At 46.1% G+C, this 15,945-nt stretch overlaps 1 protein-coding gene across 2 annotated transcripts in view; it reads right to left on the bottom strand.

Annotated features, from left to right (window-relative positions):
• Positions 1–393, bottom strand: part of LOC118001846 (fibronectin type III domain-containing protein 1-like) — a 98,342-nt gene extending 97,949 nt beyond the window's left edge. For both annotated transcript variants that reach the window (XM_034992019.1, XM_034992017.1), the window contains exon 1: positions 134–393. In XM_034992019.1, coding sequence (XP_034847910.1) covers positions 134–242 — 109 coding nt within the window. In that variant the 5' untranslated portion in view covers positions 243–393. The remainder of the gene's footprint in view (positions 1–133) is intronic.
• Positions 394–15,945: the final 15,552 nt, after the last annotated feature.

Raw genomic sequence — 15,945 nt, 5'->3', positions numbered from 1 at the left:
CACGACACGCACAGCACAGAGCGGGACGGCGGTCCCCGGAGCGACAGGCAGGGTGGATGGTGCATGGAAGGTGGACAGAGAAGCGGCGAGGAGGCGCGGAGAGCCGGGCAGCCGAGCCCGGGACTGCGCGTACCTGGAGCCCCCGCCGGGGACACGACGGGCAGCAGCGCGGCCAGGAGCAGCAACGCCGCCCAGGGCAGCGGGCACCGCGCGCGCGGGGCCGCCCCGGTCTCGGGCGCCATCGGGAGCCCGGGGTGCGCGGCGGGCTGGGCGGGCCGGCTGGCGGGTGGGCGCTGGGAGGGAATCGGGGAGCGCGGAGGCGCCGCCGTCGGGTCCCCGCCGTCCGTGTGGGTGTGCGCGCTCTGCGCCGTGCCCGCGGCGCCCTGGTCCCGCGCTGATCGCTCCGCCCGCGCACCGGCCGCCGCGCTGTGTACTGAGGCCTCGGGCCGCCCGCCGCGCCTTTTAGCCGCGAGCGCGCGCCCCCTGCCGGCGGTGGGGCGGCGGGGCGGCGGGGCGGCGGGGCGGGGGGCCCGGGCGGGAGGGGCAGCGGGTGCCGCGTCAGGACTCCGGGAGCTCGAGCGCCCCGGAGCCCCGCCTGGGGGTTCTGAAAATTCGGTGATTGCGATGCGGGTCGAAGGGGCCTGGGAAGTTCCTCCCATTGTCTAACCTCTCTCGTTTTCTGGCTCGGGAAATGGCTCATCGCTTCCAGTCGCTGCCAAGCCCAAGAGCGCCCTATGGTCCCCTAAGTAAATACCCCTGGTTTTAACGCTGGGGACTGGAGCCAGGTCCCTTCCCCTCTTTCTGCACGTTGCGGCCTTTCCTGCGGCTCACCCCGGCCTTCCCACACCCCGCGCGCCCAGGAGAGGGGGTGGGATGTCCTTAGACACCGCTGCTCCTCGCTGTCATTTCAGGGGAGCGCATCAACTCGTCGCAAAGGAATCGTCTTGAAGTACGGGAAGTCCCAGCCCGAGGACTTGACTGGCCTTGCTTCCTCCAGGACCGATGGTGTGAACCCTGCTCAGGGGCTCCCTGGACCGGACTCCCACCTGTGTGTGGCCGGCCCTCGCCCTCCGAAGCCTCGTGCCCCTCCAAGCGGGAGGGGAGCGCCCCTGGAGGCGACAAGGACACCTGCGCCAGGCAGGGCGCTGGGGCGCCAGTGCTGCCGGCTGCCGGCCGGTTTCCGCGCAACGCTGCTCGCGCTCAAGCTCGCAACCTAACACTGAGTCAGTTCTCCGTCGGGACACCCCAAAACTTGACCAGATTTGTGTCATTCCGCAGAGAGGAAACGATTATTGAATGAATTGTAGACCGATGAAAAAGAGAAACACAGTAGGTCTTTGCTGAAACGAAGCACCAACACATCCTTGCCCTTGAACCCTGGCTGGTGCCTCTTGCCCAGTGATCGGCTATGAACCCGTAATTCCTTCAGCCCTCCTTTCGGGAAAGCTTTCTCCTGGTTCCCAATGACGGTTTGTTTTTCATTCATCCGGAGAGTCCTTTGTACTCCCAGAGCTCTTGTAGCTTGCCAGCATTTTAATGTTGAAATAATGCACTTTCTTACATTGCTCCCTAGTATTGTGATGTTTCCTCCATAAGCCATGTAATGCGGCTGTGGTTTTTGTCAGCCCAGCAGCCCGCCACCTCTGGCTCTTCTTTTGGGAATAGTAGCCCTTTCCCCCACTCCAACCAAGTGGCCCCAGTGGGAACTGTCCCTTCCACGCCACTCTGTTCTCCACTCCAGTTGGTCCAAGGATCCCTAGTGACCCAAGCAGGATCAGAGTCCTAGCTGGTGGGAAAGTCTTCTTTCTCCAGTCATTCACAGATGCTGAAGGATGGCATCTATGGTAGGCTGAAATATGGCCTTCGAAAGATATCCATGCCCTAATCCCTGGAATCCATGAATGTTACCTTATGGTTGCATATATGATTAAATTAAGCATTTTGAGATGGAGGGATTATCCTGGATTATCTGGTGGGCCCTAAATGCCATCACATGCATCCTTACAAGAAGGAGAAGGGGATTTGACATAACAGAGAAGACAATGTGCCCACAGAGGCAGAGATAGGAGCGATGCAGCCATGAGCCAAGGTAGGAGGCAGCCACCAGAAGCTGGAAGAGGCAAAGAACAGCTCTGGGCACCTTGACCCCAGTGGAACTTATGTCAGGCTTCTGGCCTCCAGAGCTGTGCGAGGATACATTTCAGTGGTTTTAAGCCCACAGACCAGTAGTTGCTACAGCAGCCACGGGAAACTGACACAGTAGCCAGGAGGTGCCTGTGTCTCTGGCTTCAGCCTTGAGGGGCATCATCCAGAGAGAATGAAGCCAACACACGAACAACGGAACAGGGAGATAGAGTCTGCAGGTGCGCAAGTCCTGGGCTCGAGCTCCGGCCCTGCACTTCCTAAGCTCCAGGAGACAAAAATTCCCTTTTGCCAAATTGGAATGGGATTTCCATCCCATGTAACCACTGAGTCCTGACCACCGTATTCCTTCCTTCCTTGTGAAATGCATGTGCATAGCACCTGCCTCCCCAGCATGTTGCTTATTAGAGCAGCTTTCTTCTGTGGCCATTTCAGAGTGAAGAACAATGCAAAATTGCCTCCAACTAGATCAGAACAATCAGCCAGGGACTATGAGATATAAATGAAATGGCTAACATTTCTGAGTCCAGATTCTGATTTGATTACAAATTTGAGAGTGTGTTTCATTTTTAAAGTCCCAAAAGGAAACTTGAAAATTAAGAATTAGAAAAAAAAAAAAAAAAAAAAAAAAAACAAGAAACAAACAAAAAACAAAAAATGGGGGAAAAAAGACCTCAAAGGAATCTGACCTAAGAATCATAGTCTTCTATCCTCGATGTGACCATTTCAAAAATACAAGCTCTCCAAAGTTTTCTTCCCCTCTATTTTACTATTGTCCTGATAGATGTTTCTGGTAAAATAAAATAATGCTTTACCAAACATGTCTTGAGCAGTATCTCTTTTGTTCTGATTCACACAACAATCTTAGAGGCACTGCTCTAAGCGAGAAAACCAAGGCTCTGAGTGTTTATGTGACTTGTGTACCCACACTAGTGACTGGTGAGGGTGACAGTCTCCCCCATCTGACTCCAGGTGCGCGTCTTTTCCACAATACCACAACACCTCCGGATGTCTCCTATTCGATTTTCGGCAAAAGCATCAGGATCCAAGCAGAGAGTACAAATAAAAGTATATTTTGCATGCCCCGTGTCCAGTACAGATGGATTGGAGACACCTCTTTATCATCCGAATGGTGAGCAATCCTTGTTAGCAGACAATTACACAAGACCTCAGCGTTACATCACCCACCTTCTCAGGGTTTGGAAGATGCAGGAGAGAAGTGCTGGTTACATATGCGTAAATCCATCGTTGCCCGAAACATGCTTCCTCTGTGAAGAAGTTCTGACTAGTTTCCACAGCAGAGCGGTGCCAAGGTGAATTCTCTTCTGTGCAAATATACTGCAAATTAGTGGAACGTAAAGGATTAAGATGTCAGATACCCAACCTAGCCTAAGAATCATCGAAGATTCTAATTGCAAATGTTTTGATTGCCATGATAGGAAAGCCCACAGACCTTACTCAAAGTTTCTGTCTGGTGGCCCCAGGCTGTTAGACAAACACACTGCAAATAGAAGCAGCTAGATATCCCAGTTTATCACCTGCCACTTGTTAATGGGCACAGGACTTGGGCTAGATCAAGAGAAATCATTTATTAATCTATTCCTTTATATAACCTTTGTTGAACAGCTGTTTCTGTGTCAAGTAATGTGTTAGAATCTGGGGATAAAATGTGACTGAGACTCAGGCAGCCCCTTGCCTCAAAGAGCTTTCAAAGACAGAAACACAAAAACGTACAATCCAGAGCACTGTGCTATTTCGGCCATGAAGCTTCCAGACTTCGTTCTAAATGCTGCCTATCCCTTCTCTTACTTTATTCTCTTTTTTCCCCAAGGAGGGCTTTAACCCTGCATGTAATTTCCATAGGCAGACCTCACTCAGGGTGCACTCACTCTAATCCTGCAGAATTAAGAAGTCTAGTTTGGGGAGAAGGCATTAGTAAACCAGGGTGGAATATAAACTCAAAATGTCCAGTCTTCGAGTCACAGTAGGCAGTTTGAGAAGTTGGCTGAGGCATTATGCTAGCAAAACACACGTCTGGCCGCCATCCAGCCTGCCCTGGCCCAGCCCCGCCTCCTGTCGAGAGCAGAACCGTGGGGACTACAAAGCTGTCAAGCATGGAGCATGTCACACCAGCCACACACACCTCAGATCCCATGCGGTTAGGCAGGTACTCATGCTCAAAATGGGGAAACTAATTATTTCTTCAGTAAGCCTTTAATGAGCTCCTACTGCATACCTGGCCTATATTCAGGGGCACAGACCTGTGGTCACCTCTGAAATGGCATGGGCCAGCTGACAGCGGCTTTGCCATCAGCAAAGTGGGCTACCCCCGGGCAAGCCACAGAAAGGCCCAGCATAATCCTGGTGCCCAGCAAGACCCTTCTCTACCCAGGAATACATACCTGGTAGTATCATGCTACCCGGCATGACCAGTCCTGGAGAAGGTGATAAAGAAGAGAGATCGTCAGCAGTGACCCACAGCCCCTTTCCTCCTGGGTGGCACCCCCTCTCATACCGCTTACCCCAGCCCACAGCACCCATGGGCACTCTATCAATCCCTCCCACCACCAAATCTGCCTTCAAGGATGTTCTTATACCTCCTTCTAGCTAAAATGTGAGTGACTGATACGGCTTTTCAGGTACTCTTAACTGTAAGTATGTGGTGCTTTCCAACTCACAAAGCAGGATCTCGTTCACCTTCATGAACCATGAAGGAGGAAAACACACTATTATGCCCATTTTACAGAGGTACAAACAGGTTATGTGTCCAGTCCATGTGAATACAGTTATTAAGTGTCAGACCAGGAGGCAAATTGTGACATTCCCTTTGCAAACTCAGCCCTCTTTGCATTACAGGCCAGTCCCTTAACGCTTCTGTGAATTACCAGCAACAAAATATCAGCAGGGGGAGGGGCATTTAATACTAGAGCCTCTTTTATTTACACTTTAGAAAAGGCACCACTTTTTTGCATCAGCTTCATAACCAATTCTTTCAGGCCACATTGGAGAAGCAAACTAAGCCCATTTTTCTTAAATCCTTCAGAATCTGCACCAAAGTGTCACCCAAGAAGAAACTTTCTATGATTTTGTAACATTCAAATCCATGTGCTTTTCTAACATAATTCATGAACTATACTTGGTAATTACTTATATGATGCTCTTGAAAAGAAAAGGTGTAGTTGAGCTATTTCGTGAGTTACCTCCATTCCTGGAAGGGTCCTTAGTCCTCTGCTCCTGCTTAAGCCATAGTCCCATGACTGCCCAGCTGCATCATCCCGTCTTCTTCCTCCTTCTGGATGCACCCTTCCTTGGCCCCCAACACTCACTACTGTCCTGGCTTCTCTGACTCTCCTACACAATGCCTCGGTCTTCTTCACGGTCAGGGCCTTTTTCGGCTCTCCGTCTCTTCTCTCAGTGGAAGACCTCCCCCCCCCCCCCCCCCCCCCCCCCCCAAAACCCTGCGCACCCCCCCCCCCCCCCCCCCCCGCTGCATGCCCACCTGAAGCACCTGATAACTTTCCTTTGCAAGCCCTTCTCAATGCTGCGTGTTTGCACTTCTCCATGTGGTTCTCCATTGTGCATCGCCACAGCGTGACTGTGAGCTCCACTAGGGCAGAGACCATGCCTGGGTTTGCTCCCCCCGTGGCCCAGGAACTGGCATGTGACCTGACTCACACAGGTGCACAGCAAACATTGGTTGAGCGCATGTAGGCTGAAGGACATTCTGTACTCAGTGGTACAAGCTTGTTGGAATGAGCCTCTGCAAGAAGGAAGTGCAAGCTTGGACTTCTGCCCTGCCGCCACTCCACTCCCACCCAGATCCTGGCTGTATTGAATGCCCTCCGTGCATAACCAGCGATTCATTGAACCAGTGGGCAGACATCCTCAGGCTGAGAGACCCTCCTGCAAGCACAATTTAGAAGGACTAGATTTCCTGGGGCACCTGGGTGGCTCAGTTGGTTGAGTGTCTGAACTGATTTCAGCTCAGGTCATGATCTCAGGGTCATGAGATCAATCCTCCGCATTGGGCTCTGGGCTGAGCCTACTTAAGATTCTCTCTCTCCCTTTGCCCCTCCCCCTTCTCTCTCTTTCTCTCTTTCTCTCTCTCTCTCTCAAAAAAGAAAAAGACTAGGTCCCATTTTGGACGATCGGTGCCATGAGTCTAGTAATCACAAGAAGATACTCATTTATTGTTTCCAAGGTGGGGAAGGAATGAGTGGCAAGTAATTGTGTAACAAGTTCAGGGTTTTTTTAATTATTATTATTAATTGGTGACACACATCCTGTTTGCTGTTTCTTTAATTCATTCAACAGATGGGTGTTGAGTGCCTTGGGATTTGCAGACACCATAATTTCTCCAATCAGCTCGTGCCGCTGGTTGGTATATTCAATGCTACTTGGTGCTGCCAGGGAGGAAGAGTCCACGTCCTTACATAATGTCAGTGATCACCTTGACCAACACCGTCATATCAGAAAGGCAGAGAGAGGGACCCTCTCCACATAATCTCCTTCTCTTCTGGTCCATGACTGAATAACTACCCAAGAGTATGACAGGTTTAGATTTTTTTTTTTTTTTTTCGGAAGCCTTGTGTTCCAGTTATTCCAAATAGTGACTTAAAGCAGTGCTCACTTATTGTCCCTCACAGCTTCTGTGGGGCAGGAAGCAGTTTGGTTAGGCAGTTCTAGCTGGAGGTCTCTCATGAGATGCAGTCCGAACGTCAGCTTGGGGTGCCATCATCTGATGGTTTGCTGGGGCAGGAGCACCCACTTTCGAGAGGATTCTCTCACATGGCTGGCAAGTTGGCACTGGCTGTTGGCTGATGGCCTCAGTTCCTCTCCATCTGGGCCTCCAACAGAGCTGAGTGTCCTCAGAACGTGAGGTTGGCATTCCCTGCAGCAAGCAGAGCAGGAGTCCAAGGAAGAAGCAGCACAGCCTTTTATGACGCACCTTGGAAGTCACCTATCGCCACTCACATCATATTCTATCGGTGACTCAGACCAACCTTGATTCAGCATGAGAGCGGGCTTTCACAAAGGTGTGAAAACCAGGAGACGCAGACCATGGAGGGCCGACCTGGAGGCTAGCTACCACAGGTTGATCCTATAGCCATGTCCTCTTTTTCCTGCCAATTCCTAGGTTCACTGACCAGTGATTTGTTTCTCTTTGAATGTTTACTTCAAACTCACTCCCCTTTGTTCCAGCTGAGGCCGTGCTGCTGGGAAAGGCACACCACCTGCCCAGGCCTCCTGCACAGGGTCACCAAACATGACATCCTACCCCCCGTTGCCTGTGGTGTCCTTTGTCAGTGTGTCCCGTAGCTGGGGTCCCTGAGCATGTTTTTTTGCGAGGTGATGACTTCCTGGTTTGCTTTTATGGCAAGGATCCTTGTTGTGAACTCATAAAATATGACATATATTGTAGCTCATAAATTCTATGCAGAGGCCCATCCAGGAAAGATTCCATTTGCAGCCTCATTGCATTTAGCAGGGCCCCCTTATAGCATCCTGTGAATGGAAATGATGCAGCTTCTTTCCTCATTTCTCCTGTTGACCACCCCTCCTCCATACTCCCTCATGCACCTCCCTTAACCTAGAACGCCCCCACCCGTTTTTCCTTCACCTAATCAGTTCACTTCAACAAATGTTTTTTTGCAGCATGTATTCAAATCTTATGCCACCTCCTCCTGGAAGCCTTCCCTGACTAGACCCTCAAAGAATTTTCTCCTGAAAATTCCTTTAGCATTTATGTCTGCATCACATCATTCGTAATCATGTGTTATTATTCCTGGCTTGATGGCAAACTCCTATTCCTCTTTGGTATCCCATGGAACCATGAAGAATGTAGAGAACATTCTAGGCTTTAGAAATCATTTTGAAATACCTTACTTGATTTTTCAACAAACATGCATGGAATACCTACTATGTGTCAAGCACTAAGATAAATACCAAAGGCACAAGTGTGAGTAAGACACAGTGTCTGGAATGATCTTTCAGAAGAATGATATTTTGGTGGCAAATCGCACAAGGTCCAGTCATGTATCATTCACTTTAATGTGTGGCTTATCTGCATGTTTAGTAAACTTTATATCAAATAGAAGTTCAAATGTAGCTATCAAAATGTGGCCACTTTGCATATTGCAGTAGTTAGCAAACTCTTACATAAGGCTAATTAATCAAGCTGGATGTTCTCTTCAGGCACTTGTTTGCTCGGTTTGCAGAGCCTAACATGAAAATGTCACTGGAATGCATTTTTAAAAGCAGGATGTCGGGGCACCTGGGTGGCTCAGTTGTTAAGCTTCTGCCTTCGGCTCAGGTCATGATCCCAGGGTCCTGGGATCGAGCCCCGCATCGGGCTCCCTGCTCAGCGGGAAGCCTGCTTCTCCCTCTCCAGCTCCCCCTGCTTGTGTTCCCTCTCTCACTGTCTCTCTCTGTCAAATAAATAAAATCCTTAAAAAAAAAAATTTAAAAAATTAAAAATAAAAGCAGGATGTCTTGTTATAACTGTTGGCAAGAAAGAAAATATGCAAAATTTCAAATATCACAGGGAAAACTTGAAACTGCTGAGCCACCAAATTACTGCTTCTCTGTAAAGAGAGACTGCCAGGGTTCCTCAGATGAGGATGGAGAATCTCTCTGGCAAGCACGATCCTCTGCCCACTCCCCTCACTCCCCTGCTTTTGCTCTGAGGTCCTTCTGAATGTGGCCACTGGGCTCCATGCACACATTCGGAGATTGAATCATTCGTTCAAGATTGTATCTCTGGGGTTTTTTTTCTCTATTTTCCATATAAAATACACATCAGTGGAGAGCCCTTAGCCTTTTAGCCCTTCAGAATTAAGTCCCCTGAAAGCATCCACTGAATACACCCCACTTCCAGTCCAACCCTCCACCTAGAAAGCCTTCAGGGAGCCACTGGGTGTAATTATGTTTCAACCACCAGTCTTCTCAGGGATGTCTCCACTGGGCTCCCTTTAAAACACATGGGATCCTATAAACACATTTCACCTTTATGTGGAAGAATTATTTAAAGATGGGATTGGAGTGAAAAAACCAGGGGATTGGCTACAAAGATGAAATATAGGGGTGACTGGGTTAAGTGTTTGAGTCTTGATCTCAACTCAGATCTTGATGTCAGGGTCATGAGAAGTAGATGTGGAGCCTACTTAAAAAAAAAAAAAAAAAAAAAAGATGAAACAGAACCTGACCTAAAAAGTCAGAGTAGTAGGAAAGAGAAGGAAAGAAACTCTGAGACAAAGCACAAAGCAATTAGTTCCTGAGGAAAGGATATGACTGTGTGTGTGTCTGCCTGTGTATGTGTGCGTCTGTGTGTGTGTGTGTGTGTGATGCTTAATGCACAGGAGACATGAGTTTGCTAAGCTGAGGAAACAATGAAAGGTGTCTTAGAAGAGTATTTGAGCCAGACCTTGAAGGAGAGATATCACCGTGGAAATGGTGATAACAGGACCTTCTCACCAGAACAACTGACGTGAGGAAGGAAAAGGAGACCTTTGAGTTCAGGTTGGCTGGACTCGAGGATGCATGAAATACATTCATATACAGGATACTAGGAGGTAGAATTAACAAAACATGGTATATGTGTGATAGGAAGAGGCTTTTAAGGGGCCCCATGATTAATCTTTGGGCTTACCACAAGGCAGAGACTGAGTCAGAACACCCACAAGACCAACAGCAGCCTGGACTCCTGAGTGTCCTAGGTCGCAGACATTTTCTGTCCCTGGCAGAAGCAAACACAAAACCTCTTCAGATGAAAGCATCCCCATTTTAGGCCCTCATGATTTCCACAGTTTAAGGTTAATCAGATAGGAGATCACAAACCCTCAAGGAAACAAACACCATGAGAATAATCAGCAGAAACAAGATTCAGGCTCTCAAGTGCTTTAGATATTGGAATTATTAGATACAAAATATGAAATGACTATACATAATATGTTTAAAGAAATAAAAATAGAATAAAAAATAAATAATAGTTTGGGGGCACCTGGGTGACTCAGTCTGTTAAGTGTCTGTCTTTGGCTCAAGTCATGATCCCAGGGTACTGGGATCAAGTCCCACATTAGGCTCCTTGCTCAGTGTGGAGCCTGCTTCTCCCTCTGCTTGCCGCTCCCCCTGCTTGTGCTCGCTCTCTCTGACAAATAAAATCTTTTAAAAAATAATAAAATAAATAAATAATAGTTTGAACAATAGCCAAAACAACTTACAAATGAAAATATTACCATGAATAATAAAAGTTCAGTGGATGGCTAAATAGTAGATTAGACATGGCAGAAGAGAAAATTAGGCAACTGGACGACAGGTCAGAAGAAATTGCCGATTGTAAAACAGAGGTAAAAGAAGATGGAAAAGATAAAGAAAGAAAAAGACATTAAAAAAAAAGAATGGAAAGAGCTGGCATCTGTCCAATCAAAGTCCTGGAAGAAAAGAGAATATTATGGATTATCATAATTGTTTGCTCATCATCATTATTTGATCTGCTCATAAATGTAATATTAATACATTTGAAAACTCCTATGAAATAAATTCCTGGAAAATTATAACTTATTAAACTTGACTCAAGAAGAAAGAGAAGGCCTAAGTGGTCCTACAGCTTTTAAAGAAATTTCATCTGTAGTTAAATATCTTCCCCAAAACAAAATGGCAGGTTCAGCCAATTTTATGAGCAAATTCTAAGAAAGATCATTCCAGTCTCCTAGAAGATGGAAATGAGGTAGTACTGCCCTAGTAACATTCTATGAGGTGAACAGAGCCTCGATGCTGAAACTAGGCAACGATGGTATGATGAAAGAAAATTGCAGACGTTCTAACTTGTAAACATCGATACAAAAGTCCTAATCAGCAGAACAAATCCAATCCAGCCAAGTATAGGAATGAAAATAGATCTTCTCCAGATTTGCTCTACCCCAGGAATTCAGGGGAGTCTTAACACTAGAATAAATATAATTAACCACATTAATAAATTAGAGGAGAAAAACCATATGGTCTTCTCATTTAACTGGGAAAAAGTATTAGATACATGCCTTTAGGTTAAAAAAAAAATCTTAAGAAATTCAAAACACAAGGGAGACTCCTTAAACTATTGCATACAGCAACACCTTTCTTAATTGTGAAATACGAGAAGCATGGAACGTCCATTCTCATCAGCCCACTACACTGGAGGCCTTGGCAACTAGCCTTTATTTCAGGCACTTGGCAATTTCTCTGCCTGTTGGTTGCAGTGCTTGGCACACGAAAGGCAATCTTTTGCACATATCTTAGTAACAAAACAACACAACTTTATTTACTTACACAATCTTCCTTTCTAAGATCCTATAAGACACATGGTGGTAATTGATTTAATTATCTCCAGCTCCTATACAAAATCCAGCAAAGCCCCTGCTCCCACATTCTAATTCTCTCTCCTCTGGACATTTTATATTCTTTAAATTTCAACAAAAGCAGTTGGAATGAGGAAAGGGGATAAAAGTCAAATGTGTACATTTTTTCCCCTTATTCATGATGCAGGAAATATTTCAAGAAGTTGGTGGTAGGCATGATTCCGTTTCTCCATATTCTTCCTGGTACATACAGTTCTTGGTGATTGACTCTTCACTATCACTCATTTTATGTATGGTTCCCATCGTACATCAATAACCCAGACATTTCTCTTTGCAAAGGGCAATGAACCCTACATGTATTGCTTTTAATGATGGCATTCGCCCAGTTGGAGAATCTGATTTCTTTTTCATATGCCTTCAAGTCAAATCACAAATTATTCTACTTCCACAGCTGGTTTTTCTAATAAATATTTCAGTAAGAATAAAGTAATTGGCAAACATGATGTTAATTAGAGGAACATTTTGTAGCATGCTTGACTGTTCTTTTTGCTGGTATTTGACGATTATGTCATTGTTTACAGTTGCTAAGGTGATCATGTGAGAATACTCAGTTTTAGAACACTTGGGAGTCCAAGTTTGTGGCTCATATCCTTGTGAATCACTCCACTTATAAATAAAATTAATTTGACACTGAGCCATTTCATCAACTTTACCTCTGGCAAGTTAAATACAAGCCAGTTGTATTCTAGCAATAATAAATGAGTTATTTCTTGGCCAACCCTTTGCAGCAAATATCATTTGGCTCATTTAGAAATAGATAGAACCATCCACCAGGAAATCAAAGTGGCATTTTATCAGGAAAATTGAATAAAAGAAGAATCTCTGTGTATACCACCACAGAACTGCTTAAAGCAAATTAAAAAAAAAAAAAAAAGAGGTCCAGAAGCTTCCAACTGTTGGTGGAAGTTTAAATTGCTACCTCAGATTGAAGGGCAACTCAAGATATTTGCCAAAATATTAAATGCACATATTCTTTATACCATCCACAAACAATAGAGACATGCTCAGGTTAAATTAGGTAATAATTTTTTTTTAAGATTTTATTTATTTATTTGAAAGAGAGAGAAAGAGCAAGAGCAGGGGGAGGGAGAGGGAGAAGCAGACTCCCCACCAAGCAGGGAGCCCAATGCAGGGCTTGATCCCAGGACCTGGAGATCATGACCTGAGCCGAAACCAAGAGCTGGATGCTTAACTGACTGAGCCACCCAGGCGCCCCACCGTTTTTTTGTTTTGTTTTGTTTTGTTTTGTTTTTAAGATTCTATTTATTTATTTGATAGAGAGACAGAACGAGCAGGGTGAGGGGCAGAGGGAGAAGCAGGCTCTCCACTGAGCAGGGAGCCCGTGGGGCTCAATCCCAGGACTCCAGGATCATGACCTGAGCCGAAACCAAGAGCTGGATGCTTAACCGACTGAGCCACCCAGGTGCCCCTACATTTGGCCAGCATTATAAGATCCTTTTCAGGACAAATCATCCCCAACCCTTTTCCAATTTTGTGTCACTCTGGTCAAGAATCAAGTTCCCAGGAGGGTGTATCTGATTGGCTTAGTCAAATCACATGACAAGATGCAGAGTTTCCTCTCCAGGAAGGGCAAGGGCTGGCCCCACTTTGTATTGCTTTAAAAAAGTACAGTGGAAGACCACAATCTGAGATGCATTCTTATTACATCTCCCTTTCCCCAAAGGAAATCGAGGTGCTGTTGTCAGAAAGGAGAATCGCAAATAGGCAGACAAAAGCAACACGGGGTCAATCTCTTTGCAACAGTACCTGCACATCAGAGAATCTATTCTTCTACATCACAGAGGTGGTGAAAAATGTTTCTTAATGGAAAAAAAAATAAAAATAATGGGAATGCCCATCAATAAGGGAGTAGTTAAATAAGGTATTGTACATCCAGATGGGAAGTCTAGTTTGTCACTGGTCAGTGAAGTTACAGGACACAGAAAGATCTCTAACATACATTCCTAAGTGAATCAAGGAAGTTCCAGAAGGGGATGTAAAGCATAATAATGATCGCGTACAATTTTAAAAGATGTATATGGAACAGGAAAGATTCATAAGATCTAATGAGAAAACTTCCCTATTTTTGTCTTCCACCAGTCCTTTAAAATATATCCAGTGTTGCTGGAGTGGATGGGGGTGGGAGGGATGGGGTGGCTGGTGATGGACACTGGGAAGGTTACGCGTTGTGGTGAGCGCTGCATGTTGTATAAGACTGATGAATCACAGACCTGTACCCCTGAAACAAAAAATGCATTATATGTTAATAATTTTAAAAAGTTAAAAAAATAAAATAAAATATATCCAGTGGGAAAAGTTTATTCTCTACTTAGGGGAGAAATTTAAGTGGTATCCTGGTCTCTGTGAACTCACAGGTAATAAACAAATGTTATGGTTTGCTTTAAGTCATAAACACAGCATCAACTCAGCAACTGAAGATGCCTAATCCTGTATAATAATAAAAATCCCAAACTTGACTTAAATTAGATTTTCTCCCAACCTGCCCAATCTGGAGCCTACTGAACTTGGAAGCCTGCAGACCCTGAAGCCTCCTTCTTCTGTTTTCCTTCGGTACCACCTTCCAACCCTCAGCTTGGTGAAGGATTCTGACCCCTCCAGGTTCAGAAGCAGAGAATTCTTGCCCAACTGGGGATCCTGTAGGCTCGCATCACTCTCTCTTCTGGGTGCTTTTGGGAGTACCTCACAGGCCTCTTGTAAAGAACACGGAACAGCACTTCACATGATGCTGGCTGCATCTTTTTCTCCAGATGGCTATCCCCTCATGTTTGTTTCTTTGGGAGCTGGAACCACATGGATTCACGTGGTTGACACCCATTGCCCCTCTAGGCAGCCCTCTTGGACACGATTGAAAATGGCCAGTTCTCTCCCCTATGTGGTCCGCAACTGGTCCGTGAGAAGCACTCATAAACCCACCTCCTGCCCTCCCCACCAGCCATCTCTGGATGCATACAGTGCACCCAGGTCCACCTTACTCCGCTGCCTCTCGGTGACAGAACCTCTTCATTCTTAGCTGTGTGTCAGAGGCTGGCCCTGCATTTGGAAGGGCCCCATTAAAGCTCCCATTGGCTTGGGATAAAGGGGAATCACCTCTGTGCTCCCACCCTTAGGAGATAGGATAGATATTCAGAGCAACTGGAGTTAAATCTTTTCAAAGTAATTCTCCTACAAGTACTCTCTAATCTGCAATGACCTAGCTCTACCATACCCTTCATGTGAGCCGTTCAATCAGTTCTTGACATTCGATTTTAAAATGTCTGCACAGTGGTATATTTCAAATACCACCCCGTTGCCTTGTGTTTCTCTATCTCTGTCTCAATCTCTCTGTCTCCCTGTCTCTCTATCTCTCTGTCTCTGTCTCTCTCTCACACACACACACACACCTTAATCAAGTTCACCATCTTATTTATCATGCATGTGAGCGTTTGTGTGTGTGTGTGTGTGTAAAGTCATAGGAAAATGTGGAAGGACACACTCTGTATCCATCAGGGTCCTGGCATTAAAACTGGATAATTTGAAAAGAATTTGATAAAAGTACAGGTGGAATTTTGAGAAAGAATAAGGTTTAGCGCAGTGCCCAGGACTGATAAGAACATGGAACCATTATAACCCCCAAGCCTGACATAACCTGGAGAAGGTGGCTTTATGGAAAAGGTCACTTTGACTTTCGGTGGAGATGCAACCAACCCATGGTAACCCAACAGGGAGGGAACAAGAGGGAATAAATACCCTGACGTCACTCGCCTCCTGCCTTCCCATCTCCTACTAGTGCCTCCCTTACGGCCAAGTCCAGCGAGAGGCCAGAGAGCAGAGCTCATTCATGCAGTCTGGTATGGGTCAGCCACCCAGAGGCAAGGAGGAGAAGGGTGGGAAGAGATCAGAAGGGCAAATGGAGATTGCTCAGAAACACCTTCCAGAATGCTAACAGCACTTATCTATGGAGACAGAAGTGAAAGATGACTTTTTGCCCTTTATTCTTTCTAGCTCCGTATTCTGCATTTGGATTTTTTTATAACAACCATATCTTGATGTATTCTTTTTGTAATGTTTTTAAAAAGTAAAAAATCCATTGAGCAGTTATAGTTACAACTGCATGATCTTAGACCGTAGATGGCACTGTGTGTGGCATTAGTAATTCTACTCCGTGAGTTTATTAGCTTCCAGTGATCTAGCTCGTGACTCGTGCCCATAGCTTGTCACTCTGTCAGGGCATACTAGCGCTTAGAGCTGAGTAAGCTCCAGCGACAGCCAGAGCCAAGCACAGACCACTGCGGAGTTCTTCCAGGCAGTGCGACAGAAACAGCTAGATCTCACCCTTTGCAAGAGCAGAACAACTGTCCCCCAGAGATGTCTGTCCACTTCCTAATCTCCGTGACCCATGAATGTGTTACCT

The sequence above is a fragment of the Mirounga leonina genome, unplaced genomic scaffold (assembly GCF_011800145.1).
Source record: "Mirounga leonina isolate KUSES-001 unplaced genomic scaffold, KU_Mleo_1.0 Mir_54, whole genome shotgun sequence".
Lineage (NCBI taxonomy): Eukaryota > Metazoa > Chordata > Mammalia > Carnivora > Phocidae > Mirounga > Mirounga leonina.
Note: the sequence above shows the minus strand (reverse complement) of the source record. Positions and strands in the feature narration are given on the sequence as shown.